We start from the raw sequence: 16,947 nt of genomic DNA, 5'->3' as shown, positions 1-16,947 counted from the left end.
TGACTTTAGGTGGATCATTGACTTCTCTGTGTGTCGGTCTCCCTGTCTGTGGAATCAAGATAATGAAAAGGTCTCCCTTTTCTGTCTTGCTGCTGTAATATGGCAGTGAGATGAACTGGCATTGCAAACCCTTTGCCAGCTTCTGAAGAGGTCAGCATGCTGTGGTACTGATTATCTTAAATTGTATTATTTTGGGGCAAGTAGAGCACTTGCATAGCATGTGCAAGGCCCTGGGTTTGCTCCCCAGCACCACTGAAACAACAAGTTCATTGTTCTCTTAAATGTATAAAGAAATGAGCGCCTCTCTTCCTTAACCATGCCTGCACAGCTACCTGAAGCCTCTCCTGACCCACAGTGGGCCTCCTCTCACTACCACACTCCCAGCCTGCTGTGGGCCCATTGCCAGGTGCCTCACCAGCCCCCAAGCATACGAAGTAAGTGGCATTTGTTTATTTACTTACTGATGTCTTGAGGCAGGTTCTTGCTATGTGGCCAGGCTGGCCTCCAAACTGGGATTACAGGCATGTACTACCTTGCTCCAAAGTAAGTGGCTTTTATGCGCTAGTTGAATTCTTTTTGTTTGTTTGTTTTTGATTTTGTTTTTCGAGACAGGGTTTTTCTGTAGCTTAGGAGCTTGTCCTGGAACTCATTCAGTAGACCAGGCTGGCCTTAAACTCACAGACATCCGCCTGCCTCTCTCTGCCTCCAAGTGCTGGGATTAAAGGCCTGTGCCACCACCACCTGGCTACATTAATTGGATTCTTTAGCAAGTTCAGTTTAGCTGTTCTATGGGTTAGAGTTCTGGTTTTATTTTATTTTGGTTTAAATTTCTTGATTTTTGAGGTGTACAATCTATGAGAGGGAATTTCAGCATATTTTATTCAAGTAGAAAGTACACTGAAATGTGTAAATAGGGCTAACACCCCTTGAAAATAGAGTAATTCCTAAGTCCTTATTTTACAGCAGTGACTTTCGTAGCTCATTCTATTTCCATGCCAGCTTTAATGTGCTTGCAGTATGTAGGCTGACTTCAGCTGTGGGTGTGTATGTTTACATGTCTTCATTAGGCTCTTCACAGTTCAGTTGAAAGGATTCTCAAACAATTTTTCTTAGATTTCATTACATTTATTTAAACTAAAAAATGTGGTATTATGGAGCTTTTCCTCCAACAGAAAGGAAATTATAGTGAAATAGTATGCCATATCACACTGCGATTTGCTGGACAGTTTTGATGTCTGTTAAATACAAAAGATGGGCTGTGATTTAACATCTATAACTTTAGGGTTTTAGCAGAGTGCATCCCTGTCTGGTCCATGTAGCTGGAGGGTATAGACACAGCTAGACATAATCTAGATCCCATGGATTTTCCTATCTACTAACATGATTGATGGTTTGATAAATATTAAAGCAAGAAGAAGTGAAAGTTGTGCTAACTAGCCTGGATTCTAAATTATGGGCTTCCCTATTGCATTACCCACAACTTTTGGCTGCTTTCATGTAACATTTAGAGCCTCGAGTCAGTGGGGAGCTGAAGTGAGGCAGTGTGGACAGGGGCCTTTCAGTTGGTTGTGCCTCCCTTCCAGTTTGTTAGAGCAGATTCCACAGGGACTGAGGAACAGTAGGCAGTGTGAGGGTGTCACCTTGGCCAGTGTAGCAGCCAGTAGCTTTGTTTTGTTTTGAGCCACTGTACATTTTACAGATTGTGCTAGTAGTGTGGAGAGAATACTCCATTCTGCCTTGTCTGCCTCCCATGTAGCCCAGGTTCTGCATACAAGAATTGTTCTTTTCCACTGTGCCACATGACTCTACATAGTAGTGTTGTTGGTTCAGGTAGAGCTTTGGCTCTCAGACTCCAGAGACCCAATAACTTACACCATCCACAGTCAAAAGGACCACAACTCGTGTGTGTGTGTGTGTGTGTGTGTGTGTGTGTGTGTGTGTGTGTGTGTGTGTGTGTGTATGTGTGTATGTGTGTATGTGTGTATGTGTGTGTATGTGTGTGTGTGTATGTGTGTGTTGGTGTTCTAGGTGTGATGGCACACATCCATGATCCTATGGCTTGAGAGGTAGAAGCAGTAGGATCAAGAGACCAAGCTCATCCTCAGATACATAGCAAATTATCAGTTAGCCTGGGCTAAACTGAGACTCTGTCTCAAACAACAGTAACAAACAGACAAGGAAACAAACAAAACCTGCCACTAGCAACCATTAAAAACCCAGGAACAAAAATGAAACAACTATGTATCCTGTGGTATATACCAATACAACACATCGCTGTGTGAGTTCCTGGAGCTGCTGTGACAGACTAAGTGGCTTAACAACAGAGAAATATTTTACGGTGCCAAGGCTGGAACTCTGAGGTTAACATAAAAGCAGGGTTGCTTCCCTCCAGGCCTCTCTCTTCGTTTCTCATGCTTTGCTGTCAGTCTTTGTCACTCCTTGATGTTTAGATGCTTAACCCTAGTCTCTGCCTTCATCGCCACTTGGTGTCATTTCTCTGTGAGTGTGTCCCTGTGCTGATTATGCTATTACAAACAGCATTTACAGTGACTGTGTTTTTAATATACTTTTACATATAAATTTGTTCAAGGATATAAATTACAAGTATGTAGACTCAATTTTAAAGGGATATTACTAGATCAAAAGGAATGTGCCTTTTACATTTTTCTAGACCTCAAACTTAAAGAAAACATTAATTAGAAAGTGCTAAAGAGCCCCCACTGACCTGCAAAGGAGCCACAAAACTTTGTTTTAACCAAATGGCAGACACTAGTTAGGTTTGTTGTTACTAGTTAAATATTAGACAGGAAGTAATTTCAGCTGATAGGTGGCTATGGACTTGTTTTTTTTTTCAATTGGCCTTTTTAATTTTAATCTTTAAGTACTTAAGGAAATTTCTAGCAATAGCAAATTTCTGATACCAGAAACACAAAAATAAAATTCACCAGCAACTCCATCATGGAGCGCTTATGTTGAATGACATTCCAGATATTTCTATACATGAATACATGTTTTTTTTCTTTGCCAATTGGGACTATATTTTTATTCCCCCCCCCATTTTATAGAACTGTACTAGTTATACTGTTTGGGAAACTTTTTCCATTAGAACAAAAGCTTATGAACCTAGAAAACAACTGTGTGGTGAGAGTTTCCATGTGCCTCTGAATGCCATAATGTGTTGTGTGGTTAGAATAAAAAGCACTTAGCCTTGTATTGTAACCTCATTTGTCTGTTCTCCTGCTCCCTGGCCCCAGACTTTTAAGACCCAGGAGGACAAACTGATAATGTGCAAGAGCGAGTGCTACTTGCTAACTAAGGGGCAAGGACTAGCTATTGTGGGAGCATACAGGATGGACACCTAATCTAGAGCAGAAAAATCCAAGAAGACTGCCAGGAGAAAGTCATGAGCAGGGACTAGTGACTTGAAAGGGATAGAAGGGACAGCATACCTGATGGCTGGGAGGAAAGAGGAAGACTGGAGAGTGGGATAGTTGTCAATGGTTCAGTCCACCCTGCACAGCAAGAGGCTGCTGGAGTGGGAGAGGCAGCTGGCTATGGGAGAGGAAGCTGAAAGGAACAAGTCACATTGTCCTTTAAGTCAAGTTTAGGATTTAAGATTTTATCCTGAGTATGATGGGCTACCACCGAGGCATTCATTGTAAATAGGGGTCTTCAGATTATCTCCTTTTGGAAATGATTCTCTAAGAGTTGGGCTTACCTTCCCACCTTGCCTGGCTTTGATTCTTGCATTGCTTAACTACTCTTAAACCTTATATTTCATTTAGAACCAGGAGCAATTGAAAGATGATGACTCCGATCTTATTCTCAATGATGGTGATATCAGTTTGACATATGGGGATTCTACTGTGAACACTGACTCTGCAACAGCCAGTGCCCCAAGGAGATTTATGGGCAACAATTCTGAAGATGCCTTGGATCGGGAGCTTACATTTGGGGACCACGAACTAGTCATTCGTGGAACACGCCTGGTTCTTCCGATGGATGATTCTGAACCTGCGTTAAATTCATTAGATGACACAAGACACAGTCCAGCCTAGGCTTTCTAATACTCACTTAGTGGTTTGTAAACTTTGCACATGTGATTGTGAAGAAATGTGTACTACCTACAAGTCCTAGTGCATGTCTCCGAATGTGTAAGCTATATAAATGCTATTTATATGGCATAGGAAGAATATAAGTACCCTGTACAAGGCAGGTTGTGAGCAATCTGTTCTCTTAAGTTTTGCTGGCTGCACTACATTGGCCGGATCTCTTTTAGAAAGTTCCTTTCACAGTAATGTTGTGTGTTCTGTTAGTTTTATGTTTCAGATAAAGTATAAAAAGTGACAGATTGACCCTTTCTTATATTTATCTGACACTTAACCAGAGTACTAAGTTCTTGTGATGTGAATTCATTTGTGTGTGTCAGGGAATGGGGAGGGAGGGGGGAGGGAAGGGGGAGCTGTTATTCCCTGGGGAACCTAAGGAGGAGAGGTTCCTTTGTTGGAAAACTTTTGTTGATTGCTGCTGCCTTTGTCATGACTTTTTTCTTTCCCTTTTCTCTGGTGGCCCTTTGTGGTGCAAGGAGCTGATGGCATTTTGATCTCACCCCATTCAGGTTGGGGACTGAAGTGTGGGGGCTGTTTTCCCCCATTGATGTGAAAGAACAGATTTCTTGACTACAGTACATTGATGCTCTGAGAAAGAAGGCTACAAATGACCTCCAAGACCTTATTTCTTTTCTTTCACACCAACACCATAGGAATTGCATCCAGCTGGCTTAGCCAAAGTATAGGTGTATATAGTTCAGGGCACTTGTTACAGATTTAGGGGCACTGGAGCAAGTGGACAATGGGGCGTAGGGTGGTGGTGTTGGAGGTCTCTCTTCCCACATATGTAAATATTCAATACCGGTAAATTGTAATATGAAATTTCATCGCTGCTGCTTCATTTTTGATTATGTTTTTTGCGTGTATAGTAAGCCTTGTCACCAGAAGTTTTTATATCACTTTAAATCGCTGCTCTTCAGCAGCCAAACAGGAGCAAAATGTAAAATTTTTAAACTTAAGATGTTTAATGTTCATTGTTAGTCCGTAGTTGATGTTAAAAGTTAATTTATGAACCCACAATTGTTCTGTACTACACCAAAGACTGTAAGAGAAACACAGTGCTCTGCAGTGTCTTTGAAAGGATTCTCTTTTTTGTAAAGTGGGTGTAGTTGTTGTCATTGTCATGTTACTTTTTAAATATTAGACACCTAAGCTGCCATGTGTTATTTTTGATAGTTTTTAAGGAAGAGCACAGAACAGTTTTTCATTTCATATTCATAGTATGAAAGTGGTTTCTATTTTGTAATGCTGCAAATACCTAAAGGTACACTGAACACTTGGAAGGGGAATACTTTTTGATGCTGATTCTGACCTATTTGAGATTCAGGAGAAAAAAATACAAACTTTGTGCATTCCCCCCCTCAAGTCTGAGGAGCATTGCCTTAAATATAACCCAATTCAAAAATTGATTACTTATGTGATGTTCAAATTTTCCACTGAAAAATACCCTTCCAAGCAAAACATGCACTTACTCTCCAAAAGGGTTCTGTGCCATTGTAAACACTCCTGGAGATAGATTTTAAGGGGACTCTAATGTTGTACCCTTTGTGGCAGCCTTGACTGTTGGCATGGCCATTTGTTACGTAGCAGTAGTGACTTCCCTGCTATGCAGGAACTCCTCCTGTGAGTGTACATTTTATATGATGTGTGGCTCTTCGTGCAGTAAATAATTTCTTCTTAATGTATGTTTGGGGGGGAGGATTGAATGTCAGCATCATTATTCCACACAGTTATTCAAATTGTAAAAGGGTATACAGTAATTTAACTACTATCGTTTTTATTCTGTCAGGTTACTGAGCTCATAGTATAAAAATGACTATAAATACTTAGCATGAAAAATTATGTAACCTGTTTCTTTCCGCATGCATAGACTTCTCATTAGGGACACTGATAATGCTAGAGTCCACTAAATCTGCCTTTAGTACTTTATCAAAGGGGAAGAAGCTTGTGCTTACGTCTTCATCTGGAAGATTTTTTCCCTCTCTCGCCTGTGTACACAGCCCCATGCAAAGAGAAAACCATCTCTGTTGAGACAGCCGTTGGAATGAAAGACCTGAATGAACTTTGATGAAGTACAGTCTGAGTAACCATCATGCATGAGTGAATTGCTCTCTTGGACCTGTTTTTTCTGTTGTTCGTGGAACCTACCTGTTTGATTGACTTGAACATTGCATCTTTCAGAGTTATTTTGTAAGATCTCCTGGCATTTATCCTAGTCTGTGTTTGGCAGTGTGCTGTTAAAGTACTAGACTTCTAATCTTTATGTGCTTTTTGTTTCCCCTTGGAGTACTTGGAAAGATGTTATAGTGGTTTCTTTTAGAAAAATCTGTCATTAAAAAAATTATAGCCTTGCAAATAACCACTCACTGTTATTTGAGTCACAACTTATTCTAGAGAGACATAAAGAATGCTGACTTCATTTATTTTTCTACCTTATATATACTGGAAAATGGGGAGGACTGGTGTTTTCAAAAGAAACTGAACAGTCCTTAACTTATGAGGTGGCAGAGTTGGGTGCTTTTATATAAGAGTGAGTGTATTTGCTTATGGTCACAATTGGACCCTTTATGAAATAATGCTCAAAACCATCTGATTCCATGAAATGGATTTGTAGCCTGTTAATGCAGTACCAGAGAATGTCATGAAAATAGTTGCATTGTACAGCAAGTGGGATAGTTGTGGATTGTGTTAGGTAGAAAGGCAGCTTCATGTTTGCCTGCAAAGTATGACCACATGAATAGTCCTTCACATTAAAGGTATGTTTCTCTTTGTACATGAGATGTTTTGTCGTTTAGAGTTTATATAGTCAGGGTTTTCTAGAGGAACAAAACTTAAAGAATTTATATGATTTAATTAAGAAAAAATCCCTCACAGGTGTGTCCAGCCATGTGGGTTTTAGTTAATTAATTTCAGATGTAGTCAAGTTGACAACCAAGAAACCACCTGACAGCAACATTAACGTGTGTGTGTGTGTGTGTGTGTGTGTGTGTGTGTGTGTGTGTGTACACACATTCTAATACATCCCATGTATATAGTGATCTATATGTGGGATTTATTAGAATAACTTTAGATATGCATATATGTGTGTATGTATATGTATGTCTATGGGATTTATTAGATGGCTTACAGGTTGTGGTCCAGTTAGTACAACAATGACTTTCTGCCAATGGAAGGTCCAAGAGTCCAGTAGTTGTTCAGTCCATGAGGCTAGATGTCTGAGCTGGTCTTCAGCATATACCAGAATTCTGAAGAAGTGGGCTCTCCCACCAGGGAAGGAACTGGCCTGCCAGCAATAGCAAGCAGCCAAGAAGAGAGTGAACTTCCTTCTTCCATGTCCTTTATGTAGGCTGCCAGTAGTAAGTGTGGCCCAGATTAGAGGTGGATTTTATGTCATCAAAAGATCTAGATTCGAAGTGGGTCTACCCACTTCAAATGAAGTAAGTAATTTAAAATCACCCTCACAGGTATACCCAGCCACTTGGGTTTCAGTTAATACCAGATATAGTCAAGTTACCCAAACATAGCCATCACAGAGTTGGCTAACAGCAACGTTGTTTAGTCTCATCAGTGGTACAAATCATGCTGTGAGTTATGTTGTGTTGCCCTCCACTCCAGCTTCCTTCCTTGTTGCTCACTCACTGGGGAGCACAGGTGGGAAACATCCATACCCAAGGCTCATGCCTTGCACAAATGTGTTTTTCTCACCACACAAAAGCCTTTATTAGATGTGAGCAAGCGCCTTCATTAACCTGACTTAAAGCTAGAATGGAAGGATGTGGAAGGATAGGTGTTTTTAAATTAATTGGAAAATTCTCAACAGGAAGGACTATCAACATGGTGCCAGATGAAGCTTGTAAATAAACTGGAAATGTTAATAGCAGTTGTATTTTTAGAGTTCCTCTTAGGTACACGTAATGTATTTACATGGTACTTTTATTGTTTTAATTTTATGGCATGAGTGTACTCTCATTTTTCAGTTGAGACAGAAGTGCAGAGTTTACATGACTGGTAACCCATGGAGCTATGACTCAAATCCAGCCTCAGCCTGATTCCAAAATCCAGATTCTGTTGTTTTGATTTTAAGACAGGACCTAACCATAAAGGTCAAGCTGGCTTTGAGTTCACGGTGTAGCCCATTCTGGCTTTGAAACAAATGATCCTCCAATCTCAGCCTCCTGAGAGATGTGATTACAGGCGTGTACCACTACCACACCTAATATCGAAAGTCCAGTTTGGCACAGGTTCCATACTAAACTAAGTACAACCTGAAGATGAGACAGGGAGTTGTAGTCTTCAAGCCTGCTGCCCACCAACTTCCTGCCATCAGGCCAGGGTAAAAGATGAGGCGTCAGCTCTGTCCTGTATCTCCTGCCTTGTTGGCTGCCTTACATGGGTCTCTGGATGGAAACACTCTTAGCTGAGGGCCCCTCTAGTATCTTATCCAATGTGAGTGAAGCTGGCTGATTAGCAGCTTTGCCTTATACTCCCTTACACTGCCTCTTAGCCTGTCTTTCATGCCATAGTATGTGATTGTGAACAATGGCTTTGTAGTCGTAAAGGTTGGACTAGTGTTTTAAACCCCAGATTCAAACTCAGGCCCTGCTACTGAGTGTGATGTTGACTAGTTACCTGACTTAATTTTTTCATTCTCTCCTCTTGCTGTTCAAGGGATCCAAGCTCATACTTTGAGCCACATACAGTGAGGATAGCAGAAAACAACTGAATAGCACTTTCTGCCAGCTTTCTGCCAAGTACTGTATGGAAAACACTGTCAATCATCTCTTGGGGTACTTGGGAATCACTCATGGAAGAAGTACTGCTTGGTTTCTAGTGGTAGTATATTTATTTTAAGTCATAACTTCAAATGCAGTAGTCATAAAAGCTATGACCAAAATGTAAGGACCCTCCCTGGAGTGATAGCAGGGCCACTGCTGACTTTTCTGTTACAGTAATGCTTGAGTTTAGATCCCAAGTGTTAGTTGGGGGCCAGCTGAGTGAAGTGATGAGGACCATTCCAAGCAGAGTGAAGTGACATTCCTTTAGCTGGGTATCTATTGAGTGACAAAGCATATACTTTGCTATATAATTCAGCAAGAAACAAAGTAAGGCTACTCTCACAGCACTTACCCATCAGCTGCAAGGACAGAATCCTAGTTCCAGTGTTAATCACAATGAGTGCCATGAGCCAAAATGTGCCTCTGCACCCTCCTCCCTTCCACCTAGGGTAAGACAACTCTGTCCTGTATGTCACCTTAAGGACCTTTGAAAAGAGGAGCTGATAATGTCTTTTCTGAGTCTTTATGTCCCCAGGCTAAAGAACCCTATTTTCTTACTATCTTTCTGACTCCCGAGACCACCCTGGCTTGCTTAGTTTCTGTGGCTGCATCAACCCCTCCTAACAATCAGCAGAAAGGCTGAGCTGAAGTCACCCTGCTCTTGGGAAGTCTACATTCCCTTCAGGGAAAGCAAACCATAAATGTATCTACATGAAATAATGAAAGGGTGGATAATTGGCCAGCAAGAAATGGGACAGAGGGTAAAGGGCATGAAGAGAGGGGGTGAAAGTGGAAGAGGCAGGGGGGAGAAGTTTAAAAAAATCAGCAGTCAGTGGGATCATAAGCCAAAGCCCAGCCTTAGCTACACCGCACATTTGGGACCAGCCTGGGGTATAAAAGACCCTCCTGTCTCAGACAAACAAGCCCCCGATGCAGGTAGAGAATGGCAGTGATACAGAGGTCTGCTTCAGAGTGGATGACCAAAGCAGTAGAGAATGGGAGTGATGCAGAGGTCTGCTTCAGAGTGGATGACCAAAGCATGTTTGTTGACAGAAAACAAAATGTCCTTGCTTTAGTTAGAAGACTGCTACAGTAGATTAGGAGAAGCAGTAAGTAATAGGATGGTGGAGTCCTAGCCCTGCTCGCCACTGAGCACTTTCAGAAAGCTACTGGAATCTCTGAGCCTGCTTCTTTGTAAAATGATGACAGGTCAGAGACTCGGCAAGCATTGAGCTCTTACCATATGCCAGACACTGTGGTAGGTGGAGAACTATGACTCCAGCTGCAAATAGCCGCCAGCCCTATTAGGGGATCAGATGAAGTGATGTACGTCTAGGCAGTCTGACTGAGGTTGGGCGTTCTGTATGATTTTGCTGATGAGGTGCTATTTGATTATGATATGGAAAACACTTCATAGACTGTGCAGATCCTCCAGGCTGTGTTCTTTCAGAATCTGCACTTCAGCACACTGGAAGGGTCTCAAGTGCCTGCCACGGTGAAGACTGAGAGCTAGCTGCCTTAGCCATTGCTCTCATGGCTGAAGCCTCAAGTCCATCACGAGTCTATTTTCTGGTTAATTTGATTACTGTCTTTTTTTTTTTTTTACTATGAATCCACATTATAGTTGTAGCTTAGGAAGCCCTGCCCTTCATGTTCAGCTGCCAGTGCTGCTGGGTTAGGTACTAGGTTCCTCTCCTGGGATGAGCTTAGCTGTGGAAATCATTTCTTTTGCTGTGATGGAAAAAATACATTGAAAACACTTCTTGGAAATGAGGTTTAAATTTCACCTGTTCTGTTGCAACTGAAGTAGTTCACTGTGCCTTTAGATACTAAACCTACAAAAATTGCTTGAGAGGAGTCAGTTCTCAGTTGCTTTGGGAGTCATGAGGCTTTGCTGCCTGATTTTGTTTATCTGAATCTTCTATACAGCTGTGTTCCCTTGTGGCTCAGGCAAAAATTATACGAGCTGTTTTTCCATCTGTAAAATCTGGACGACTTCTGTCAGATAATGAAAGTTGCCCCCCCCCAATTTCGGTGCTGGTTTTGTGTGAGAAGGCAAGATAATGGCTATTAGACCCCCTGGGTGTGCTACAAATTTGTTTTTTTTTAACACTTTGAAAAACTCAACAAAGGTCCATTTTCTAAGAGGAGCCAGGAGTTTGAAATTTAACGACTTTGGCCAACCAGCATTTTAAATTCTAACTTGCAGTCAACAGACCATTAGTGTCTCATCTGAGCTGAGATTTGAGCCAGGCTAAGGGCAGGGGAAACACAACCCAGGGGTGTTTAAACCATGGTTTGAGCCTAAAGGAAAATGCAGCAGCCTAAATAAGAGCACCATAGTGGTGGGACAAGCATTAGAATGAGGCTCTTAGGTGGAATTGTGGTCATTCACATTGCTGTAGAATTTGGGCCACCAAAAATGTTCACACTGTGATCCCTGGAACCCATAAATGAATATATAAGTGTCTTATGTGGCAAAGGGAAGTAAGGAATTAAGATTGCCAGTGGAATGATCTTGAGGTGGGAGGTTATTCTGGGCTATACAGATGGGGGGCTAACTGAATTACACAGACCCTTAAAATCTGTGAACTGTTCCTGGCCATAGTCAGAGAAGGAGAGCTGGTCACAAACACAAACCCAGACACATACCACCTGGCTGGCTTTGAAGGAAGAGGAAGGGAAGACTCTGGAAGCCAGAGAGAGCATACAGCAGCCTGCTGACACAGTGGGGTTAGCCCAATGAGATCCTTGTCAGACAGTTGACCTACCAAGCTGTGAGATGACAAGTGGGTGTTGTTTTAAGGCATTAAGCTTGTGGGAATTTGTTATGGCAGCAACAGGAAGTTAACAGACTGCCTGTGAGGGAAGGAACATTGTTTCTGTTACTGTCTCATTCAGAATGTCTAACTTATGCCAGGCATTGTGCATGGGACTAGGAAACAGAAAGAACTGAACCAGTCATAGACAGTTGGGTAGAGGAGACTCGGAGCCATCCAGACAACTGTGTTGTAGCACAACAAGGCCGTGATGGAGAAGAGTCCAGATGATAGACTGTTACTATAAATCTTTCCGCCAAATGCCGCCTGAGCCCCACTGCCCGCCCAAGTTAGGCCCAAATGAATACACAGAAACTTGTATTAGGTACAAAGCTGCTTGGCCAATGACTAGGATTCTCATCTGTTAGCTCAGTCTTAATTATCATAAATCTATATATTTTATAAGACTTATCTTATCGGACGCCTTATTGGCGTCCCTCCTTGCCAGTGGATCACATTGTGCTGCTGGAGGAGGAAGAGGAAAAAGGGGCCCTTCCTGTTTCTCCCTCGCTTAAATATGAGTCTCCTTGCTATGTCACCTCCTGCCTGGATCACCGCTTCTCTACTACATTTCCCAGAATCCTCTTTGACTCCTAGTCCCGTCTAACTTGCTGTCTCATTGGCCAAACAGTATTTTATTTAACAGTCAATAAGATAAACACACACAGTACATTCCCCATCAATAGATTCCTACTCTGGGGAAGGATGTCCATGCCACAGGCTGGTGTAAGGGATTTCCCTAAGCCACCATGCCCACTGTATCCCATGAAAGTGGCAGTATACAGGGGACAAAAATCAAACCTGGTTTTAGAAAGATCACTCTCCTTGTAGCTATGGCTACTTAGATAGGTGTAAGAATGGGCACAGAAATAATGTTTAGAAAGCTTGGCCAGTGAGAGAGTGTGGGGTAGTGTGGAGTAACATTAGAGAAATGTTACTGAGGACAAAGAGGAGAGATAGATCAAGGAGCATTTAGTATATAAACTCAACAATAGTTGTAGGCTAAATAAGATAGATGTGTTGGTGGTTATGGAGAGATTGCTCAGTGGTTAAGAGTGCTTGTTCTCTTGCAGAGAAAACTGATTCAATTCCCAGTATCCACATGGCTCTTACAAGTACCCATAACTCCAGTGCCTGGGAATCTGATGCTCGCTTCTAGCCTCTGAGGGTACATACACGATACACCCACATTCAGGCAAATCATACATAAAATAAAAATAGATCAATTTTCACATGTGATGATTAAATGAGGAGGGATATTTCCATGATCTGAGCAATTGGATTGGGTGCAATGGATGGAAGACAAGGCAATAACTAGAATCTTGAAAAAATTAGAGCAAGAGATTGTGAGATATGTCAATAAAAACATATGCTTCTGAGTCTCTCTCTCTCTCTCTCTCTCTCTCTCTCTCTCTCTCTCTCTCTCTCACACACACACACACACACACACACACACACAAGTGCTGCATGCTGTGTCTCATTGTGGAGACTTAAAACCCCAATTTCAAAGTATAAGTGAATAGAACAGTGATTATTAGAGACCAAACAAAGAAGGGTAGGGAGAAGGGGACATACAAGAAAGTAGGTTAATAGTAAACACAAATAGGAAAAATACATTTAGTGTTCTGCAGCACAATAGGGTAACTATAATTTATAATAGTCCATTATGTGTTTTTCACAAATATACAAGGGAGGCATTTAAAGGCTCCAACATAGAAAATGATAAGGAGATGGAAGTATGATTTTCACTGATTTTATCATCATATACTGTTTTCATGTATTGAAATATCACAATACCCCAGAAATATGTGCCATTATTATGTTAATGAAAATACAAATAGGAACATAAATGAAAGAAGAGAAAGGGAGAAGGGCCCCAGACGAGGTTGGGAAAGAATGCAAGCTTGAAAACCACCAGGATTTGTAAGTTAGTATCCATTATAACCTAGGAACATCTGGAGCTTTTCATCTGGGTGGTGCCTGGGAAAAATAATTGATTTAACCAAAGTACAATGAATGGAGGAAAAAATAAATTATTTCCCCTCTTAGAAGAAACAGAGCTTCAGAAGTTCTCAGGAATGATGGGCGGTGTTATTAGGAAACTTTTCAAAGTGTGTCACTCTGGATCTTAGTATATCCATCACTGGTCTTGGCCAAGAGAATGAAATATATGTGGTGGGCTCTGTTAAATGCAGTTCCTAGTATTTTCCAAGAGGGTCAAGGGCCAAAGAATGAATATTGGACGTGGAAAGGAAGCCACAGCTGGTTGGCGAGACCCTTTCTGGTTCTGTGGATATTTACATGTAAGCCGAGGCTCCTTTCCTTTGCACCTTCCCCAAAGACTGTTGGAGCAGTTGCTGGCACATCAGTGGGGTGACCAAAGCCCTGGGGTGTGCTGTGCTCTGTTGCCATGTGCCATTCACCAGCTTCAATCATCAGAATTGAAGCTGACACTTTTGGGGGAAGTTTAAGCCAAATAGCCACTGGTGGGGGAGATTTCATCGAACGTGCCTGGATTCAACTGCTCTTAAAAAAATTGGTTTTTGCTTCTCAATAGAAGAAAAACAGCAAACGACAGTATAACTTATTTAAAAAATAGAGGCCTATATTAAGATGAAGGAAACATCTGGTTTTTGTTTTCTCAAATTTTATTAATTCATCTGAGGTGTGAGTCACCAACTTATCAGCCAATGTTTCCAAACTTTGTTGCCTACAGAGCAGTTGGGAAAATTCACTTTAAAATTACCTTGAGGAAAAGATGATCTGTAGAGAGGTAGGTGTGTGTGTGTGTGTGTGTGTGTGTGTGTGTGTGTGTGTGTGTGTATTCATAACCTCATAAACTAAGCCCTTTACCTAGGAAGACAACTTTGTTGGCTCACTTTAGCCTTTCCTAATAGATGGCAGTTAGATATGTATCCCCTAGGGATACCAAGGAATTAAATCATTCTCCATCTCTCCATTGAAGATGATCTTGGACTACTACCAATCCTAACCTGAAAAAGGCCACCAGGGGAGACATCAAGAAGATTAAAGTGTTTTCTTTCTGAGCCTGAACTCTACCATAGTATGGGTTAATTAGCCATGCTATATTTTAGGTTCTTCTAGATGATCCACATCTCATTTCAAGATGGCTGCCTCAAGTTGACAGTAAGTCAATGGTTACAGACCATGACAAAACTGGCTTTTCTGTGTAATGATGGAACCATCTATTTTCTCTTATTACACTATACTCTACCCCTCTGAGCTCTACTTTTTTCCTCGCCCATTGGCAGGGATGTCAGTAGTTGGATTCAAACCTGTCTTTCATAGGAGAGCAAAGACTTGATTAGAGCCCTCTGTCTCTCTCCCTTCCCTTCCTCCTTCATTTTTTTTAACACACATAGAGTGCCTGTCCACTCTAGGTACTGAAAATACTGAGGTGAATAAGTCTTTAGGTTATTTTTCTTGTAAGTGAAAACTCTGGCATTTGTAAAGAATGTAATGACAATTACTTTTCCTTTTTTCCTATTCCTCATCAGGTTGACTTTAGATACAATACTGTCAAGAGTAATGGTAAATTATCAATTAATGTTGGGTTTGGTCCAAGGAGCAATATTTTGACAGTCTGCTTTAACCATATAAGCAATTATTCCAATAAAAAGTTTTATGAGGTGCTGTTACAAACGATGTAAATGTTTCCTAAAGATATCAGTTGAGTTGTAAATCATGTTCTTGAATTCATACTAAAGCCACCTCATTAAATAACAAGGGGAGCTATGTTTTTCACATAAACCTTGGTCTCCAGTGACTTAATAAAGGAACAAAGAACAAAAAATAGAGCTCAAGTCCTAGCTGTGTGTGACTCAACTTCAAGAGCCTGATAGGAGGATGAAAATTTCTCTTAGCAGTTTTTTTTTTTCATTTGCCTTTCTGGATCATCCCCGCCAAAAGTTTCATCCTCCTAGACCTGTCTTATTCCCAAGAGAAAACAGAATCGGAGAAATAAGGCAGAAAAACTCTTTCAAAGCAGAACTCCAGCTTCTTGAAGTATGAGTGAAAAAGAACAAAGTTAATCCTGTCCAATGCACAGTTCTGTGAGTTTTCAAAAGTGTATACAGACATGTCACTGGCACCACAGAGACAATATGGAACATTCACAACTCTCCAGAACATTCCACCATGCTCCTTTGTAAGCTAACCCCTTGGCCTCATGCATCTGACAGCTTGACCTGTTTTGTCTCTGTAGCTTTTGCCTTTTCCAGAATGTCATAGAAACAATCACACCACACGTAGCTGTTTGCAGACTCTCATTTTTTAGCTTTTATTATATTGGATTTTCTATTTTGCATGTTGGGGATGGTTCATGTGCCCCAGTGTTTGTGTGGAGGTCAGAGGACAACTGTGGATTTGGTTCTCTCCTTCTACTGTGTGTATAGGGACCAAATGCACATCTTTAGGCTTGGGTGGGAAGTGCCTTTGGCAACTTGGCCATCTTGCCAGCCTGCTCTCATTTTTTAAATTAGTAACGTCATTTTCCCGGTAATAACACCTTCATTGTGGTAGATTTTTAGATATTTAACTAAGTCACAAAGATCCTTCACTGTGCTAAGCAGGGGAGTGCAGCTGTCTCTTTGGCTTGCTGTTTCATTTTCTTTGGGTATATAATTTGCCATGAGAATTCCTGGAAAGAAGCTGTGTGTGTCTGCAAAGACTAATTAACACTGCAGTTGTATGGGGAGGTTGGAATGTTGCAGGCCTAGAGGCTAATTACCTTATCTCAGAATAGGTTTAGCCCCCTAAATAGCCATTCCTTGTCCATCTTTGTGTTAAAACTAACATCATGTGACGAAAATATAAAAATTTTTGAGAATCAAGGGCTGGAAAGATGGTTCAATAGTTAAGAGCACTGGCTGCTCTTACAGAGGACCCAGGTTCAATTCCACATGACAGCTCATAGCTGTCTGTAACTCTGGCTCCAGAGCTCCTGACACCCTCACAGACTTGTATGTAGGCACAACACCAATTCATATGGAATAAAAATAAATTATAAAGCAAAAACCTATGAGAATCTTTTACCTTAGCAGACCACTAGCTTCTCCCAACCCAAAAGTTAAGAATGTCATCAGATAGCATCTGAGGCCTATAGAATAACTTCCCCCATATTGATGTAATCACCAATGCATTTTAAACTTGCCTTGGCTTATGACTTTCTTTGTTCTGTAGAAATATAAAACTTCATATAACTGCTTCCACATTGGAACATGG

The 16,947-nt window shown here is 41.2% G+C and overlaps 1 protein-coding gene across 4 annotated transcripts in view; it reads left to right on the top strand.

Moving 5' to 3' along the window:
• Slc9a6 (solute carrier family 9 member A6) overlaps positions 1-6,471 on the top strand; it is a 73,541-nt gene extending 67,070 nt beyond the window's left edge. For all 4 annotated transcript variants that reach the window (XM_027433375.2, XM_027433376.2, XM_027433374.2 and 1 more), the window contains 2 exons: positions 329-434; positions 3,786-6,471. In XM_027433375.2, coding sequence (XP_027289176.1) covers positions 329-434; positions 3,786-4,058 — 379 coding nt within the window. In that variant the 3' untranslated portion in view covers positions 4,059-6,471. The remainder of the gene's footprint in view (positions 1-328; positions 435-3,785) is intronic.
• Positions 6,472-16,947: the final 10,476 nt, after the last annotated feature.

The sequence above is a fragment of the Cricetulus griseus genome, chromosome X, assembly GCF_003668045.3.
Source record: "Cricetulus griseus strain 17A/GY chromosome X, alternate assembly CriGri-PICRH-1.0, whole genome shotgun sequence".
NCBI lineage: Eukaryota > Metazoa > Chordata > Mammalia > Rodentia > Cricetidae > Cricetulus > Cricetulus griseus.
Note: the sequence above shows the minus strand (reverse complement) of the source record. Positions and strands in the feature narration are given on the sequence as shown.